Consider the following 20980-nt stretch of genomic DNA (forward strand, 5'->3'; position numbering starts at 1 on the left):
ATAAAAAGGAAGAAATAGGATCAGGTAGCTTCAACAACTTACTTATTCCGTGAACTTGAAAACTTAATTGAGCTTTGCACAAAGTAATCAAACATCTTGGATAAACGCTATCTTTAATAAAATAATCAAATTATAAGAAAATAATTCTGCAAGTAGGAGTATAAATAATTAACCTTCAGCCCTAAAATTTCAAGTCTCTCTTCACATTCGATCTACAAATCGATACAATTCTCTCAGCCGAGAGAATCGAAAGCTCTGACCGCGATGCGGCTTGATCGACCCCCAATCTTGCAGGACAATTGCGAGATATTTTAGCCTGGACGTTTCCATTTTCTCCCCCAATGACGAACATGCGACTCCCTCGAACGTAATTGCGACTCGCGTTATGCAAGCGACAAGAAGGAGATACGAAACGAGACAAGGAACAATAGAGCCGTGGCTTTTAAGCACAATTTCTCGCTATCCTGGCGTCGGAATCACCGGCCATCGACTTTTAACAGACTCTAATCTGTCAGCGGAGGAAAAGTCGTTCGGGGGAAAAGTGGATGATGAACGATAACGCGCCTTCACCATGTCGAAATGAGAAAATTCTTCGATCAGTCCGAGTCCTCATCTTTATCGATCTTCTCGATGAGCCTTGGCCGATGATATTTTTTCCATTGATTTATGTTTAGTTATTTTATCGAATATCGAAAGTTCCATCTGCTGAATCTTGCTTTGCTTGTATTTATTTCCGTTATTTGTTTCATTGAGTATTATATTGATTGAATTTATGTTTGTTTTTTATTTTACCGAGTATCGGAATTTGAATCGTGCATTGATTGTTTATTTAAATAACAGTAGATTAGTTTTGAAGAAAATTCTTCAATCAGACGAAGCTTTCGTTTTTGTCGATCTCTTTTGACCGTTGATAATATTTTTCGATAGATTTATGTTCGTTTGTTATTTTATCAAATATTGGCAATTCGATCTTGAATTTCGTGTTGGTTTTATTCAGTTTTGTTATTTATTTCCCCGAATATTGTATTAATCGTGTTTATTTACTTCACTGAATATTGAAAGTTCGAGTCGCGCAATGATCAAATGTTTTTTTTTTTCTTCTTTGCTTAAATTCAAGGTATAGTAGATTAAGCCGAATCTACGCTCTTTCACTTCGAAGAAACACGTTTCATCCGTGAACCATACCGAGGATAAAAGCAGCGTTCATCCGACGTGTTTCTCCAAAGTGAAACGATGTAAGTTGGGGTTTAGTTTCACAGTAAAGTACCGTAAGGCCACTGAATTTCTTTTCGGTCGGTCGCATTACACAGCACAATTATTTCTCATTTTCTGTATATGAACTTCCTTCATTTATCTTCTGTGTCCGCCATTATAACTCCTCCGCAAAGAATCATTTCCAGGAACATGTAACGAGTACGAAACAACCATTTTTCACTTCCTGCATGTCATATCAACTTCATTCGCCTCTGCTTGTTTCGCTCGTTATTGCGCCTGCCCCGCGAGAAATTTTCTAAGCCCATCGATACAGTCTATTTAATTTATTTAACATCTGCAAGAAGATCACTTTTTATTTTCTATCTGAAGAAATTATTCGTGGCAACCTTTTGTTATCGTTTCTTACAGCTTGCTACGATCTGCAAACAAACAGATGACGTGTATATTTTATGAATTAAATAATTAACAAGGAGGTTAATAAAATAAATAAATGGAAATAGTTCTGTTTCACGCGATTTCGAAATTCCAAATTGTAATCTCGAACTGGTATTATACATCATCGTGTGATATTTTTTCACAAAAATAAACAAACGATATTTTTAAGGAAACCCGATACACTAAAGTAATATTTTTATTTTATACGAATGCTTCGCGGTGAGCTAGCGTATTTTTATTGGCGCAACTATAAATAGAAATAAACAATAGAATATAACAAGTAATATTATATAGCAATAATAATAATTGTTATTACTAAGGAGAAATTACTACCAACATTGTCGTTGTATCTTTAGGAGATATTTTAGAATTGTAAAATTAAAATTTACTTGTAAAATAAATCACTACGTGCTAACAATAAATAAGATAAAAAGAACTAAATGAAAACACTCAGCATCCTGATTGAAATTCCGTCGAAGACGTCGGAAATTAATACGAAGAATCATTTCGAACGATATTGTTAGCGTAATCCGCGCCAGATTGTAATCTTCGAATCCACGAACGAACAGAAGTTTCGTGGAAACTTGGAGTCTCACGGGGCAAAACGGCACTCGCGTCGCGATAAATCGCGAAAGATATATAGAATAACTTCTTATTGCGGCTTTGGTCGACCGACGTAAATCTTGCCGCCCTTGTCATCGCTAATTCTAACCGTGGGGTTCGTCGATATTCGCTCGTTGGTTATATCGGTCATTGATGGCCGACAGAGGGAAAAGTTTTAATGAAAACGGTGAGCGTGAAATTCCTCATAGCCGCGATGAAATGCTTTACGACCTGTTGAAGAAGGAATTATTATGCTGTTCGTGTATAGCTCTCGGAGAAAGGAAATCGATTATTAGAACAGGGGATGGGGCTTCGCTTTTTTCGGATCCTCGGTTGGCAATTGTGGAATCTCTGTTACCTTTGAGAGATCCTGGTAGATTGATCGGTCGACGTAATTCCATTTATATTTTGTTTCGTACTCGAGCGCTTTCTTTGTACACGCAGTCCGAAGAGTAACGAGATCCGATTTTTGACAAATTATCGTATCCTTCATAACGTACCACTTTCATTTCATATCGTTCTTTGAAAAATTCTCTATCATTTTTGCTGGCTTTCATCGGTTACGTTCTTTAGTTATCACTTTCGATCAAAGAATATCAATTAACACGTTGACTGCCACGCGTGTTTTCAAGGAAATCTCCGTCAGACCACGCGTGCCGCAGTACCAAGATACCACCCCCATTGGTATTTTAATAATGCGAGTCACTCAAGTGGTGGTCTCAAGAATGATCTCTTGTTTCCTTTGTTCGCAATATTAAAACCACTAGCTGTTGTTGAATAGATTATTCCGACCAAATGGTTTCTTATGTCACCAAAATTAGAAAAGGAATCAAATGGTACAGAAAACTTGGCGTCCAACTCCTTTTGGAAATTTCTGTTGAAAATGCTTTGACGGTTTACAAAATTGTAACAAGGAAGGATATAAATATTAGAATATTTAGAGAGTTATTAGCTGCAAAATTATTAGGGTTGTTTGAAAATACAAAAAATCCTTGTCTTCGATGGAGTCAGCATAATATCGATGTTCGGGAAAATGATTCCGGAACAAACATTAGACGCGCATGCAAACTATATTATGCAAATAAAAGACGTCGAATGAACCGAACAAAGACACAAAAGAATTACGAAAAGTAATACGAAAATGGTTTATTAAAAAGATTATTTAGAATGTAAAACTTTAAATCATTCTATACATAGCTGAGGTTGGTCGGGATAATTTGGACAATAAGTTGTTGTTTTCTCTAAAGTTTTACATTCTAAATAATTTTTTCTTTTTAATGATTTTAACGAAGAACGAAATAAAAATGTTTTTTCTTTTTCGTTATATACAAAAATCTTTTTGCGCGATAGTTAAACTTCTAAATTCTCGACATTCAGAAATGACATTAAGCTTTTGTAAAAATCGAGAAAAAGATAAATCTTTAAAAGCTTCTCGAACTTTGTTACACCGAAAGACAATTTTCCTCTTTACCACTTACGATTGACTTCGCTATCGTTTCCGATTGTTTCACTAGAAACCTTTTGTGAAACGAATAATCGGGAAGAAACGCCGCTTAAATATCAGGAAAAGGAAAATTGTAGAAATTCGTTTCGGATATTTCGACGCGTGCATCGTGTAAAATTATCGTTGTTTCTGTTCTGCTGCCGTTCATCACGATGGCGGTACTCTCATCCGCTTATAAAACAGCAAAACAATGGCCGAGAACGCCAAAACTCCATTACGGCTTTTCACCGGAAAAGTGAAATCCCGGAAACGCTAGATACTCGCGAGCTTCCCATTTCTGCTTGATAATACGCGCATATCCGAGCAATCGATTGTGCGCTTTTCGCTGCCTCCCCTTTGACGCGAAAATTTAATTGAAACGTAGGATTTCGCGTTAATTCCGTTTCTTCGTTTGGTTCTGGTGACCATTTAACCGACAAATCGAACGTTCCAAGTCGAATTAATATTTCGTTAATGATAAAAACGCGTTTAGAAGAAAATATTTACAAATCACAAGTATTTTACAATTAGGTAAATTAGAAAGCTATAGGATTTGAATTATGTAGATTTTTTTGTTAATAATAAGCCATTGATTTTAGTACTAGAATTATCAAATCCATAAGAACCATTGGTTTTAATATTTTTGTTATTTCGTCCAGTCGTGGGGAGACGGTCGCGTTTTAGCGCGTCAACGGGAGTCGTAAATTCCCGCTACGATTGCACGAATCGACACCACGAACAGGGCGATCCCCTTATTTCTTTTGGGAGAATAGGGGGTGATTGGGTTGGAATATAACTGGACATTACAGTTATATAATATATGTATATTTATTTACACTGGATTACAATAGTTAACGTGAACCGACCGTGTTTGGATTCGTCGTATCGGAAAGCACCGTGATTGACCCGAAGGTTGTTCGATTTGATAGTTAGAGCACCGAGAACTTGACTGAATGAGTCATCTTAGAACTTGACTGCCCGATGAGTGATAGAACAGCAGACTTGACTGCCCGAGGAGTCTTAGAATAGAGAACTTGACTGCCCGAGGAGTCTTAGAATAGAGAACTTGACTGCCCGAGGGATATTAGAACAGTGATTGACCCGTCTCGTACTATTTAGGAAGAAAGCTCGATGTGGGTGTATCCTTGTTGAACTAAGAACGCGGATTCGTAGTTCACACTTTTCGGTAGAAAAGTTAGGGTAACGATCCGCGATGCCCATTGGGTATTGCCAATGTTAATGAATAAAATACGAGGAGACAGTCCTCGGCAGATGTGACTTACGTGTGTTTCTGTCCTTGGGAAAAACCCGCTACCTCGCTGGGCAAACCTCCGCTTTCTCCGTAATGAGTGCGAGCGTGCAATAAACCTAAGGACCCTTTTAAGGGACCATTCATAAACCGAATATGTACAAAGAATGCAACTTTATAGTTAACAGATGTGGGCTGTATTTTCGTCCAGTCGCGGGGAGACGCGATCGTTTGATGTAGCGCGTCAACGGGAGTCGTAAATTCCCGCTACGATTGCACGAATCGACACCACGAGCAGGGCGATCCCCTTATTTCTTTTAGGATAATAGGGGTGATTAGTTTTTTATATAACTGGAATCCACAGTTATAGAATATATATATATATTTATTTACACTAGCCTACAATAATTATTGCGTCGACAGAAATTGTTTGACTTCGTTGTGTCGGAAAGCACAGTAATTGATTAATCCGAAAATGGATCGATTTGATGGATAGAACGCCGAGAGATTGATTTTGATACGTATCGATGTTCGATGAATTCGATTTTATCCGTTAGCGATTAAGACGTGTGCGGTAAGATTTTGGAAGAAAGACTGACTGCCCTAGGATAAATTTCTTGTCCTCTCGGGGAGACGACCCCCTCCGCGCTCCCATCACGCCACCGTTCGCACCGATGATCACGTATGCTGACTTCTTTGTGTAATTAAAGAACGGATCGAGTCGACGTTTCTGGAACTTGCGGCCGGGCGGCAACCGTGCGCTCGTCGATACATTGTATATCCTGTCGGGGAGATGAAACGATTTGTGTATGACGCTAGAGGACCGCGAGAGACGGTTAGAAACACGATCCATATCAAGCTTCGCGACGTAACATGGGCTATGGTGGTTCCTTGGGTTTATTGCGGGTCAGTGTGACGATGTGCAGGCCTCGGCGGCCTGACCATGAGGGACGTCGCAGGTACCGACTCACGCGACGTAACAATTTTTTCAATTACAATTACCAAAATCATGCAAGAGCTCTTGGTCAAATTCATGTAGACCTTCCCTGAGATCGAAACACAATTATATTAGGTCGTCGGAAAAGTTTCTTTCGTTTTATCAGGAAATAATAGACGCACGATGTTTTTTGTTTTATAACATTTTGTGGATCCATTTTGTTCTGTTAAAATAAAGACCACGACATTTCACAGACTTGGTTTCACGTTTGTATGAAGGTACACTGTTGGAAAAATACGTTTGCCAAAGAAAGACACTTTCCAGACAATCAATATGTTCTTGGTACAGCGACTTCTTATATCTTAAAAACATTTACAATTATTACTTGTCCAATTACAAGCAAATTACTTCCAAGGAGATAGCAGGAACTGCGAAATTTCTGATGAGTTGACAGCAGATGCTGTTATGGAGAAATTAATCGATAAATTATTAGGTTGTCCGAAAAGTTTCTTTCGTTTTATCAGGAAATAATAGACGCACAACGTTTATTTGTTTTATATCATTTTATCGAATTACGTACGATCCATTTTGTTCTGTTGAGATAAACACCACGACATTTCACAAACTTGGTTTCACGTTTGTACGAAGGTGTATTGTTGGAAAAAACACGTTAGCGAAAGAAAGACATTTTTCGGACAACCTAATACTTACTTATTTCATTTTCATCCTACCATTTTGATTACAATTAATCACATACATTATATTTACTTGTATCATCAGAGACTAGTTGTTTTAGCGTTAAACGACTGGGACTGTTTAGAGGAAATAAAAGTCACGATATGCTTGCGGAATATCTTTTATCTGAACAAGCGAATGAATAAATTTCACGTGGTCGTAGGTAAATTATAGACTGTCGAGAAATAATTTAATTAGATCTTGAAACGAAGAAGCAGATAAATTAATTTGTCACGGCAGGAAGCTCAGAAACGTGTTAATTTTAGTAATAGACTTTTCACAAACAATCATTGGTTAGTGGATAAGTACAACTTATATTTATAGAACAGGATTACTGGTACACCTTCATTCGTCTCGACATTTCTCACTGACGCACGAGATCGTCGGAGAATGTACAGCTATTTGATTACCATCCCATGATTGATTGCCTTGGTTAAATAAACGTGTCTCGCGTCGAGTTAATGTCAGATATTATTTAAATGAATTATTAGCGATCCTGGCTCGCCAGACGGTTCTTGAACTTTCCCAATTTATATTTAGACCGTGTCTCGTCTCAATTTATTCGCATTGAACCGTGTCAATCGCTTTAAAATTGCAATGCTTAGACGACGTTTTGTTTCAAATCTCAAGCTTTCGAACGATTAAACATTCCAATCTTTCAAATTGTTTCTAATCTTCAAATATTTAAATTTTTCAACTTCCAGGTTTGTTCGCATTTAAATTTTCAATTTTCGTAATTTCAGACAGCTGCCGGATTTCCAAATTCTCGAATTCTCGCATTTTTCAATTTCCAAGCTCCCAAATTTTCGAACTTGCAAATTATCCAACATACAAATCTTCAGACCATAAAACTCCCTAATACTCAGGTTTCGAAACTTTTACATATTCGAACCTTTCAATTATCTGTAAATCAAATCTCGTCACATTTCAAACGACACTCATGAGGGATACGCTTAATTTAATGATACACTTTATTATTATTATTAAAATGATATACTTTTGAGGGATACCACAAGTCATCGTATTTTCCCTTGAAAAACATATCGGATATCGCTGAAAAGAGTGGCCTCGCGACAAAATGTGATATATTCAATTTGCGTTTTCTTTTTTCACACGGTATAGATCCATTAGATTTCACACTGCCGGTACCTTTTCCCCTAAATATTTTTCTGTTTGGTTGAGAAATGGAGTCGATATGGACAAACACGCGAAAGAGACGGTCAGAGACCAGGAGATGAAAAAATCGGCGGACAAATATTCCAATGTTTTTTATGATATGTTGACCAACGTACCGAGTTGGTTCGGCCTGTTTGGCCAGGAAAATAGTTTATGTCCGATCGATTTTCCGACTCGTATTCTTTCTCCTTCCCTTGTCAATCGTAGCTGACGAAAATATTCATCGCGTTCGAATTTTTAAACAAATACTGTTCATCCGTTGGACGTCTACGATGAATTATCAAACTTTCATGTTTGATCTATTTAATCTTGAACGACGAAACTTTTATACAATTCGCACTAAGATGTAAAATGTTCTTATTTCGAAAGCATAAAACCTACCAGTACTTGGTAATTACATGGAAAAGGCTACATCTCATCAATTTCCTTTCCAAAAAGTACTTTAACTTTAATAATTTATATGTTACTTTATGGTACGTTATTACCAAAATTAATTGGGAAAATTGTGGTTACAATATTGTAAATGTAAAATCTCTAGATCGGCGATGTTTTGTCCGGTGACTCTTTGCTTAGCCCGGAATTTATCCCTCGGTTGTGGTAGCCACTCGCTGCGTCAGTATAATTAGTTGGACTGTGATAATCATAAGGAACTGTCGTAAAACTAAGCATTTCGATTTGACCGTTAAGTGGTATAAACCACCTTCGAGTCAAAATGTTCCTTGTGGTTATTGCTCCATCAAATAAAAAGTGGGGTAACGTGGGGTTTCCCATTTTTTCTCGGGATTTTCACCTGTAAGAGATCGGTGGTGGAGCGACCAACATCCAGCAAGAGTTTTCCTCTGCGATAACATCATCACCGAAGTTCACTGGATTTACGACTACAGATCAGTCAACATCTCTTCGCTGGGTTCACTACTTTAACTCAGTCAACATATATTTATTAACTACATCTACTTTTGATAACTAATTAACTAATTAACATATACTTATATATTGTGTGATAATTCTTGCTGCGAGTTGTCCATAGGTGTCTTATACCAGATGATGTTTGTTTATGAGAATGTATTACAAAATTTAACAAATGATATCAATGATTGAATGATCGAGATGTCTATGATGATGAATCTAGGTTCGATAACGAATACACGGTCAACGGGATGACGCTTGCGATTAGGAACTCGATGTACGTGTTCACTGGGCTAGTCGAACGTATCGGATTGCACCTCAGTCCAAGTGGAACTGCCTTTATATACTCCTCTCCGTATTCCTCAGATCAATCACTGTTTTTAAGAAGAGTTATTTAATTGCTTTATACCTCTGTTAGGTACACGTCACTCCCGTGATCGTGGCTACGTTCAGTAACCAGATACATACATGTATATATATGTCGGAGATGAAAGGACGCCGGAGCCTTTCTTTCGGAATGTTTGAGAAAGTCCCCAATACTTTAATCCAGACTTTTTATTATAGCTGTATTTAAACAATAAAACTGAGAAATAGCTGTTTATGAGTTAAGTCAATAATGATTATCCGAGAATTTATGACAGTGGGGTTAGGCTCGAAGTGACATAATGGGTTACTGAACGTAACCACAGTCACGGGAGGGACGTGTACCTAACGGGTGCTACAGGTACATAACAGGTATAAAGTAATTAAATAACTCTCCTTAAAAAAGAAGAGGGATTGACCTGAGAAATACGGAAAGGAGTATGTAAGGGCAGTTCCACTTGGACTGAGGTTCAATTCGGTAAGTTCGACTCGCAACAAGACTTATTACACGCCCCGTCTTCCAAGGACATCACGACATATACATATACGAAAAGAGCGTAATCATCTTGTCTACAAGTTGTTGGAAATACATAACATATTATAACCTGTTACCTCAGCGTTATAATTAATTCAACTACCTCTATTATCTTAAGTGAAATAGGGGATCGATCAGTTTTGTGAATTTACGGGAATTTACGACTTCCGTTGACACGCGTCTCTCTGCGAACGGTCGACAAAACAGTTGTTACACGTACAAGTGAAATTATTTGCAGTAAAATCAGTGAAGTATTAAGTAAAATCACAAACATCGGAAAGAAGATGCTGTGAAGCTTTTCTTTATCAAAATCTTCTTCGATACACGTGAATCAGACAACCCTCGATTAACCCAGGTGCGTTTGATTTTCTGCTTTCAGTCGTCGCGAAATCATAACTCGAGGGCAGGAGAAGGTGGCAAGGTGGAAAAAAGAGCGATATTTTGAGTGCAGTGAAGTTTTGCAGTTGATCAGAGAGTGAGCTAAGAAAGACGCCGGAAAAATGGAGGAGAGCCAGGAACAACAACAGCCCCTGCTTCGTTCGATCAACAACGTGTACCTGTCTCTCGTTAGGTTCGTCAACAAGACGATGCACAACGTCGTTCTCTACTGGATCGATTATCAAGGTCAGGCTATCAGCTACGGTGTATTGTTTCCTGGCGAACACGCCGACATCAACACGTTCGTTACGCATCCGTGGATCTTCGTCGATGAAGAAACCAAAGACAGGTAGGATTCGTCGAAGATTCCTAAAAAATTCTTCGAAGATTCTTCGAAATCGAAAAATTGGATCCTCTCGAAATCCGTTGAATTTCCAAAGGCACTTTTGAACCTTAACTTTCTCTCTCCTTTTGTTATGTCGATCGTATTTCAAAGGAATCATAGGGTCTGTTGCTTCTTCCCTTCGCGTTTTCCTGATTCGCGTGGTCGAATGGTAAAGGAACTTAACTCCATTAATGCGGTTAGCGTTTGTTCTGTGGGGATCTGTGCGTTTTGCTCGGACGTTGAACGAAGAAAGAGTTGGTTTAAAAATATACATTTAGATCGAAGCAGAGATTTTACGTGCTTAAATTTTTAACTAGTAATAAACGCGGTGAAGAAGAAACGTACTACAACAATTCTTACCAATTCGCACTAGAATTCGGGATATAACTGCTATAACGATCGAATAAGAAACATGGTACTTGTACATGTCTCTATTGGAACTTGAAACGCGATAGCCACTACAACTTTGCAAGATTCAGCTTCATCAATCGAAGCCAACATCGCTCTTCTCGTTACCAAAATTAAATTACATCACCGCTTCTCTTCCCATCTTCCAAAAACCAATACAAACAACTTCAAAGTCCACCTCCCCATTCAGGAAAAGCTTCAAACGCTACAACTCTTTCTTCGTTCGACGCAACTCCGAATTTCCTTCGTGAACAACGATTAGATCATAATTATCAGGCGAATGGAAGACAGATGGCTGCACGATGGGGGTTTTTAGGTACACAGTGAACCAGAAGGATGTGTTCTTCCCGGAGCCGAGTCGGTTGTCGATAATAAGACAGGGACATCAGCATCCCATGACGGTGGCTTGGCGTCGCTGTCAAAGGACCGACGTCTACATCACGCTACCGGTTTATACCCTGCGCGAGATGTGCCTGAGGGCCATCAAGCGTCTTTTGACGCACTGTGGACAGGCCTTTCAGCTCGACATTCCGAGGATCCTTCAGCACGAGCTCGCGATCATGCTGCTGGAAGACGAGGAATCCGATAACACTCAAAACTCGTAGCGATCGATTTGTATGGCTTAGCGAGTACCAGCCCATGTCTTCTGATCCCTGGATCTCCGCCATCGTGATATTCAGGTGACTCCGGTCGGAAGATTCTACCAGTATAGCGGTTGGTTTGCCGGTGGTTTCGCGGGGAAAGCATTTTCCGGTCTATTGGCTTTGAAGAGGAACTTACTTTGGATTTTCGAGGTTGCTGCGGCATAGCTTCAGGAAATTGGACTTGGAGGCTTCTCAATGGAAGGTGGGATATTTCAGGGCGGTTTTTGGAGGATCCATTGGCGGCTCCGCTGGTTTTTAGGGAGCACGCAACGAGCTAGGGATTTCCGAATGATGTTAGAAACCGCGCGAGCGACTACATATCTGTTGATCGCTTTATAGCGCCGTATTGTGACTCATGAAAGTATTTGAGAACTTAACACATAGGAATTATACATTTCGGAGTTTCGTTAGTGTCGTAACGAACACGCGAGTGGGAACTTAAGTATTGTGTATTAAGTAACTTAATTAATATATTAAGTAACTTAATACACAATACTTAGTAAGTAACTTAAGTATTTGAACGCCATAACGTGGGAATATTTTATAGATACGTTACGCGAGTTATACGAAACGTTTCAGAATTTCGTTAGAATTTGTTGTAGTGAGATACGAGTGTCTTGATATATTATTAAGATTTCAGAACGATGAAAACGTTGCACTTCGATTTTACATGGAAGACGAAAAGAGTGATATTAAAATTGTAATGCAAGTACACTTAGCAGAAATAAAAGAACACAAAAATCTGTAAAAATTAAATTATGAAAATTCGTGGAAGAAACTTCACCAGGAGAAAGTTTGGATTACAACAAAACTATATCGCAAATTCGTGGAACAAACGTTTGGCTCGATCGGCACGTGTTTGCCTCGATTCACCGAAAAGCCACGATAGTCTGTTGAGTTACGTCGCTTCCCTCTCGGAACCGCGATACGTGTACAATATGTATATACGTGTAATATATGTATGTATTTTATCGCTTGAACGTTTCGAGCTTATCGGCGCGCGCCGAATTCCTCCAGAGCCTGTTCGCCTTCCGCGGAAAAACCACCAGTTTCGACAATTTTTAACCAGATTGGTTCCCGAATATATTTGTCTCTTGTTTTGACAATCAAAAAAGCCCTTAATATTTAGAAAAAAATTGTAACATTCAAATAGACTATGGATTTTCGTGACAAAATTTCTTACTTTATGAAAATAATTTAAAGTATAGGATCTAGGCAAATATCTGTTTAGTTTATTAGAAACTGCGGAACATTTTTGTATATTATGTTCACTCTTTGCATATCGCCGCTTTTAAATTTGATCGATGATGGATCGTTTATCGTTTATACACGACACCAAACAAAAACTTTTTTTCATCCTTTTCGATCTAGTGAAATTTTTGGCAATAGAAGAAACCGCGATTAGATTAAAAATAATTCAACGAAAATAATTAAAAGTAGAAAATATTAAAAACGTTGCAAATACAATGTATCGCTGTTTGAGTTCTTTGATATCGTATAATTCTTATCGTGCATTGTTATGCACGTTGCACGTTGAAATTTCGTTTAACTCTATTCGGAGCGCAGAGAAAATTAACACATTCCACGTGATTTCTGATATAATCGATAAACTATCCGCTTTGGTAATCTTCCTCTTTTCTTTTATTTCTCTTCGTTGATTATAATAATCAATAAATAATAAGTAATTAAAGTCTGATAAATGTAATTCTGAATTAATTGCGAGATTAAAAACGATCTACGTTTTTTAATTCTACGTAGATTAATTAAAAGTAGGCTCTCGAGGGAACAAATATTTTATTCGTTTCCTTCGCAACTAATTTTTATCAATTTTACCATTTGATAACAGTTTCATACATATAATTAGTTCACGGTCAAATGTTACTATTATAGTATCGATTAATCGTAGTTATTAGTAAGTTTAATTTAAGGTACATAAAGGAGCGAGCTGCTGCTCCCGTAGAGATAGTCATTCATATTTTTCATATCCTATATTTTCGTAATGAAATTTCTTAAACATTCGCTGATGTTCTATCGGTGGAAATGTTGCTACTTTTTAAGAGACTCCCTTGTGACAAAGGACATTGTGGTAGTTTTTTATTGATTCGATTTAAATTACCTTACTTGTAAGCATTTTTACTTGTGAACACTTTTGTGGTGATTAAACGGCATGAGAAAAAATAGTGATTTATTGTTTCCTCAATGAACCTATACATCGTTCTCTCCTTTCGTTTTTAAGTTTCATTTTCCCATTGGTTGCGGACCAGAAGATTTACGATTATCAGGAAAATTGTCCGATAAAACGAAGACGTAGGGGAAATCACTTGGAATGGGGAACGCCATTGTTTGATTATCTAAAAAAACATTTAATCCTGTTTAAAAATCTTCGCCATTGAACAATTTATGTATTTCTATTCTGCTATCGTTTCAACGTCGACCCGATGGTTATGGAGTAAAACCGAACATCCAGGACGAAGAAGAAACATCCAGGATAAAAGCTTCGAACGACGAATCCAATCATACAATTAAAATATAGAATCTTCCGAAGTATGATTTTAATGAATGATTATTTTAAGGGAAGGGGAATCTTTCATCGCCGGAATTTTGTAAATTTTATCTGTTACGCCGTATGAAGCGGCCAACAAGTCAGCCCTTGTTACCTGACTGTCAACGGCCCTCATGCCGTTATTCTGACATTCTACAGACCCAAGGACCCACCAATCGATCTGCACTAAAATTACGGGACGTAGAGTCCCAAAAAGTATTTTACGTTTACAGCGGGCTATTCACCACCACCTGGAATTTATTACGTACTGGTAACAATCACGAATAAAACAGGTATCTGCCATACGGAAAGAGCGGATGTGTATACAAAGAAAAAAGGGATTTCATCTCAAAAAACAATATCATCCACTACCTAAGACGGTAGAAAGTCTCCTACTCCTGAGATGGCGAAAGAACGAACTGTGAGTCGAGTCTAGGCCAGTCTGTGCCACACATCTCCCGGGTTCCTTTGGCTCTTCAAGCCCTCGCGACAGTCAAGTCAACTGTTCGTACGACAATCGGGCATTCATATTAACTCTACGTTCCGTCTAAGTAATCAAATTCACCGACTTCGCTTGTGTATGGGAGTGTGTATCCGTGCAAAATAAAAATAAATATATATTAATAAAACTGTAGACTACAGTTTTATTCCAACTGAACTACCCCTATTATCCCAAAAGAAATACGGGGATTGACCTGCTCGTGGTGTCGATTGATACAATCGGGAATTTACGACTCCCGTTGACGCGCCTCCTCGCGAACGCGTCTCCCCGCGACTGGCCGAATTTACATTATCTTTTATCGATGAAACAGCTACAAGATAAAATTAAGCATATTGGAAAAAAGCGAAGAGTGAAACTTTGAATGTGAAATATCGTCCTTCGATTTCTCTAAAAACATAGTTACCTTAATCCATGTAATAGCCACTTGGTTTCTAATTAATCAGAGAGAGAGAGAGAGAGAGAGAGAGAGAGAGAGAGAGAGAGAGAGAGAGAAAGAGAGAGAGAGAGAGAGAGTAGAACATCGACAATCTCGGGTATCTATTCAATACCGAACTATCAGCATCATAAAAATTCCTGGTCTTCGATTTATCACTGTTTCGAACTTTCCTCGCTTCTTTCGATATAAAGGAACAAGATGAAAATAGAAGAATGGGTTTGAAAAATATCCCAACTCCTCGAACAAAAGGAGAACGCTTCGTCTTCTTGTCCATCGATCGAGTTCGAGTTTCTCGAGCTTCCACTCTTTCGTAGGAAGTGTCGAAAATTTCCACGAACGAAGCGAGAGAGAAAAAGTGAGAGGGGAGAGAGGAACGGAGAGAGAGCTAGAAAATTTCTTCGTGAAAATCGCAGCCAAGCAGTTGGTAATCCGGCCTCGTTTCCGCAATTCGTAAGTAGAGTTACGAAGTTATTAAACCGGTTCCTCGTCCCCCGTCTGCTTGTAATCAAGCATACGATCCGCTCTGACTATCCCCGAGAACTTTCCTTCGGGATGTTTCCTTCTGCTGAAGTGCATACGTGCGTTGATTAACCATTAGCCTAGTTAAATATACCCCAGCTCGAAACATACCGCGATAATGCGCGCTCATTGCGGCGAATAATAGGAGGATCCGCGTCTCTATAGCTCGCGCCGATTATGTCGAAGCCTCAAGATCGCTTCCCCCACCTGGAGTCAAGTTGACGGTAGTGGTGGGGTATGGTTGTGACTAGGAAGTTACGCGAGGAAGTATGGTTGTTGAAGATGGCTCGCTTCGTCGTGGAAAAGCGTTACTATGTATAAACGAAAGAAAGCTTGACGAAAGCTGAACAATACGAAGAAGCAATTTTAGAAAACAACATTATAATTGACATTAATGGCAAAACCAAGCTGTGTTCAAGCAGTGAAGTATTTTCATTTCCGCATTAAACAATACCGTAAACATTCTCTTACGATATCGTCGAATCTAATTGTGAATCAAATCTTCACTTCGAGAAAGCTTTTCTCGCGAAACAAAAGCAAAGAACAGGCTTTCAAGAATAAAGCACTCCTTTAAATTGACGGAACAACGGCGAGGTATGGTTTAAAGAATTTCCGAAGCGCAGACTGTCGTCTTGGTCTCGATCCTTTCGCCGTACATTGTACGGTCGACAATGGACCAGGAAGCGTTGCGAAGAGAATTGGTGATGATGATTCAGACTGGTCTGCGGCCATTCGCAGGGACTATGGTCAATTAAATGCGCTGCAAATGGACTCTGGTTACTACCTCGTTAATCTGGCCCGATCCTAATGGATCTTAAACGCACCGCGAAATGTCACAGAGTGGCGGAAATCTAATGAGCCACCTGCCGGAAGTCTTACGACCGTGACGTTCGGACCACGCCGCGTTCAACTTCCTACCAATGGGATATTTCTTTCGAAATGGCCGCTGTTTTACGAGTGGAACGTTTTAAATTAAAATCTTGCTGAAAGAGTTTCTTTTCTTTTTTATTAATGCTATTAGGTTGATGGCGTTTAAGTTTCAGGCAGTTAGAGGAACACGGTACTTTCAGAGTCAACGGGCTTTCAGTTTTCTATGAGTTTCAAGAAACGTGGTTCTGTGCAAAAAATTAAATTCGCGTTAAAACATTGTCGACCGTCCACGAGCAAACTCGTGTTTTCATATGTAAGGTTACATCGTCTGATTTTACATAAAAGAGAAAAGGTGACGCACGTTAATTTTTGCATAAAATTAACGGTTAACGATATATTAGTAAGTACGATTCTTTATATGCTTAGGTGAAACGCGAATTGTCGAAGCATAACTCTTAGTTTCTTATTGTCAATATATATTATGTTTCTTGATTTTAATTCATCTGAAGCATAAAGTAAAATTGCGTCCAGAGCTTTTGGTTTTTAAATGTCGAATAAGGTAGTGTTACGTGAAGGAATTATGGAAGGTATATAAGAATAATATTGTCAAAGTAGTATGAATGGAGCGTGAAAAATTAATACATGTAAAGAATGTAAGATCAAGGACTTGGAACTTTGAAGAGTTAATAATACCACGTCGGTTACATGCTAAGGAATATTTTATGCCCTGTAAATCTGGAAGGATCATTAAGAAATCTTCCACCTTGTCGCACGTTGAACAGATGGTTAAAACGAACCTTCGATAAGCTTTCGAATCTCAATGCAACCTTAACGAGCTTTTGAGTTAGTTCGTTCCCAATTTCTGCCAACTTGCGATTACTACTACTATACCAGAAGTAATTTTCTCGGTACTATTTCGCGAAATGCGCAAAACTTTTAACGGAGCAGTCGTCCAAATTCATCGCAATTTTAATCCACTCCTCGTTTGAAATCATACCTCGATTCTAGCACACGTATAAAATATCAAAATGTATAAAAAGAGAAAACAGTACCCTGGAAAATCCAATTTTCTTCAAGAAATGCAAAACTCTTAGCATGTGGGCTATGAAAAGTAAAATCTATTCTCCACAATATTTCCGATCTTCGTTATCGTCGCTCAGAATTGGATTGCGACTGTTTACGTATTTCTGAGAAATGTAAAAATGTAGAAATATACAGAATGTTGATAATATGCACAAATATGTGATATATCTAGTATAACTATTGTAAGTATTGGCGTTTGGTCACTAAAGCTTTCTATATGAATTTCATTTTTTAGTTACGTTCATAGAGATATAAAATTACACGAACATCCGCAGTCTACTAACAACCATACACATATGTGCGGTTGATGCGACGTTAAGAACTTATATAAAAATATAGAAACGGATAAGTGAAAATAGAAGAAGAGTGCGAAAGAAAATTTGCATTCTCGGGTTACGTTGCTTGAAACAAGAGGAAAAGAAAACGTCGCTGAAGAATTCCCTGTTTCCGTTATTCAAACACTCATCGGTTTCGCATTGGACCGGCGCATTGACTCGGTCTCAACGTTTATTTGCACGCGAAGATACGCTTCGTGACTGTTGTCTCTGCGTCGTGACTCGAAGTCGCGGCTACGGAGCAGAGGAGAAGAGAAAACGCGGAAAATCTGCGGAATCGGGGTCGAGCCGATGTGAATCTCGTTGCGATTCTTCTTCGACAGAAGAGAAGTCACGAGCCTCTAGAGACGAATATTGCGAAACTAATTGCGAATATTACGAAACAATTTCGTCATTGACAGCATGGCCAATAAATTGAAAGTTACTCTATTTCTGTGAATCATTTAATAAATACATATATATGATATTGGCAATCACCAGAGAATTTCAATATTCGGAAGTTTGACGAGCTGATAGTTTAACGTTTCGCTCCACATCTTTTTCCTTCTCTTGTTTTGTCAATAATTTAATTATACGTGCGTATAGATGTTAGTAATTGCTAAGGAATTCTAAAGGGAGCTTTACACGTTAAAACATGTAGCGACGCGTGCATGCACATGTGAGTTTCACGATACATGTTACAATGCTTGTAGATGTGTATGGGCGAATGAGTATTAAAACGAATTTGTATCGATACAGGAATCATATCGAATATGATTTTGTAGAAAGTGGATCCCCCTCCGAAAGAAATCTACATTAATTTTTTATTTTTTATGATCAACATACATCCTATTAATAGTAATGATAATAATAATACCGGAGTTGGGAAATAACTGGACACATTGAAACACGTGTTTCAACGTCGGTATCACACCACGAGCAAAATGTTGGCTTGAAACTGATGCAAATTTCATGAAACCTAAGTGTCGATGTATACATCGTAGCATGTTTCAACCTGTAGAATGTGCTTGATACTTGATAGTCTAGCGAGACAATAGCTTCGTGTTTCTTTATCTTTTATCATACGTTAAAGGTCACTGAAGTTTTTTTTCGTACGAACGTCTTCGCTCTTGAACCATAAGTCGACATTTTCTTTCTCGTACAATGAATAAGAAGAAGAATATCCTATCTTTTTCGCGACCTAAGATTGCCAGCGTGTAATTTAGTATACCAAGCCCTTTCCCTTGCAAAACAACGATTAAATTAAACACTCGCCATCCACGTTCTCGTAGAAAAGCCTCCGCGACCTACATTCCCTTTAATTTCCTTCTCCACTGGAACTACCACTATACTACGACCCTCTAAACGGTGCACAGCCTCAGAAAGTCATGCCTGAATTTCTATTTTTCTTCCGAAGACGTGATCCTACTCTTTTATTAAAGGCAACGTTTCAGAAAATTTATGTCACTGCGTTTTAACGCGAAGCACACGATCTCGGCGACGAAAATGGCGATGATGTTCGAAAGCAAAATCATGGTTGCTCGTTATTCCTGCGTATCGACGCGTATTTTTAAATGAATTTGTTGGAATACAACGATATTTCATGCTTAGGGATAAGTACCCATACACAGACACCCACACATGCATCTGAATAGGACACTTACACAGGTCATACTTAGGTATAGAGAGTGGGGTTCAAAAGTATTTAAGGGATCATGGGTTACTACTTAAGTCTAGTCTGAAAGTAACTGGCCAACAATCAACAATTCTTGCACACGTTGTTATATCACACGCTTCTTGTATACATCAGGTTCTGTAGTTTCTGTTTAATAAACATCATTGAACATTATTTCAACATAAACGTTGTGTCTTCCACAGATTATTAACCTTAACTTCTAGATTAAATTCTAACAGAATTAGATTGCTCATCGGCATCGTCAACATTGGCAACGCGTTATTCCGACGTTCGATACTTTTGCGTTCGTGCGAAGGAAATGTTAGATCGAGTTATAAGTTGGTTCGACTGTTGTTACAAGGGCACATGGACATGTTATTTATTTTCCTGTGAGACCTACCTAATCAAGGAGTCATTTTTCTATAGATATACGTACTTCTATATTATGATCACATAGCTAAAATCTTAAACACACGTACTTACGAATACAACATGATAATGCGTAACATTTGGATTAAATGAAGTTTCACTACAGTAACAAGCATATTATCGTAAATGTTGAGGTTATTAGACGTATGTGAGCAAAGGAATGCGTGGATAAATTGTAAGGTAGAAAATATATTTTAAATACTGAAGTGTAAATACAAATCGGAATATAATTGAGCTGGTCCAGATCCGCACGCTACCCTATGACTGAAAACCCTGAAGCCATCGTCGCCTGTCTACAGTTTATGGTCCGCCTTTGACCCAGTCTTTTGTCGATGGCTTCAGTGCTTGAGAAAACTAAAAGACCAGATCTAGAGTTTTCTTAGAAGTACTGACCACTTTAATAATAAATTTGTGTAACTAGTATAAACACAAATATAATGATACACAGTGTACAAGATAACATGTGATATAAATAACGTAGTACATACGGTATAGGTGTAAATAAGAGAAACGCGATGGTATAGTACTATGTTCTTTGCCTTGAGCCATGATAAACTTTCAAGAATGTAACAATTACTGGGATTGGCGATTCGATTTCATTCGAGTCACACCACGCGGCAAATAAAATCGAGATTCGAAGGCCGTGCCAGGGAACGAACATTATCACCGTTGGCGATCCATTCCGCTCGCGACCAGCTGTTACGAGCCTCGCATATTCGCTGCCATATCCCTATTTGCGTTTTCATGAATTCAATGGACGCTTAAAGACGCAACTACCTCCGTTATAACGGAAGTTTCGAGCGCTCGTCGACTTAAGCGCCGACTCTGCACCGCGGTCACGTTGCACTGCGAAATGCCTGCGTCGAGAATCATCGAACCAGGTTAACACGCACTACTGTCGAGTTTGTCTCGTCGGATGTAATTTCACACGACAATCGTTCGTGCAAAGGAAAAACGTCTACCTTTCGCTAAATTAAACCATTGTTAAAATGGGCAAATTTTTGGAAAAAGTTACTCGGTAAATTTTCTATCAGATCTAGTGTATGTTTTATAGCTGCCTCATGCCAGAGTTTCGTGAAGTTTTCTTTTTCATAGACGTGTAGGTATTGGAATCAAAATGAAAAAATTTCAGTACCATCGATCGAATACGTGTTTATA

At 38.5% G+C, this 20980-nt stretch overlaps 1 protein-coding gene across 2 annotated transcripts in view; it reads left to right on the forward strand.

Annotated features, from left to right (window-relative positions):
* The window catches only part of LOC139995679 (von Hippel-Lindau disease tumor suppressor-like), a 98184-nt gene extending 84616 nt beyond the window's left edge, over positions 1-13568 (forward strand). For both annotated transcript variants that reach the window (XM_072019367.1, XM_072019368.1), the window contains exons 2-3: positions 10017-10364; positions 11125-13568. In XM_072019367.1, the coding sequence (XP_071875468.1) occupies positions 10138-10364; positions 11125-11413 (516 nt within the window). In that variant the 5' untranslated portion in view covers positions 10017-10137 and the 3' untranslated portion in view covers positions 11414-13568. The remainder of the gene's footprint in view (positions 1-10016; positions 10365-11124) is intronic.
* The last annotated feature ends 7412 nt before the right edge of the window (positions 13569-20980 follow it).

This window comes from Bombus fervidus, chromosome 16 (genome assembly GCF_041682495.2).
Source record: "Bombus fervidus isolate BK054 chromosome 16, iyBomFerv1, whole genome shotgun sequence".
NCBI classification, from domain to species: Eukaryota; Metazoa; Arthropoda; class Insecta; order Hymenoptera; family Apidae; genus Bombus; species Bombus fervidus.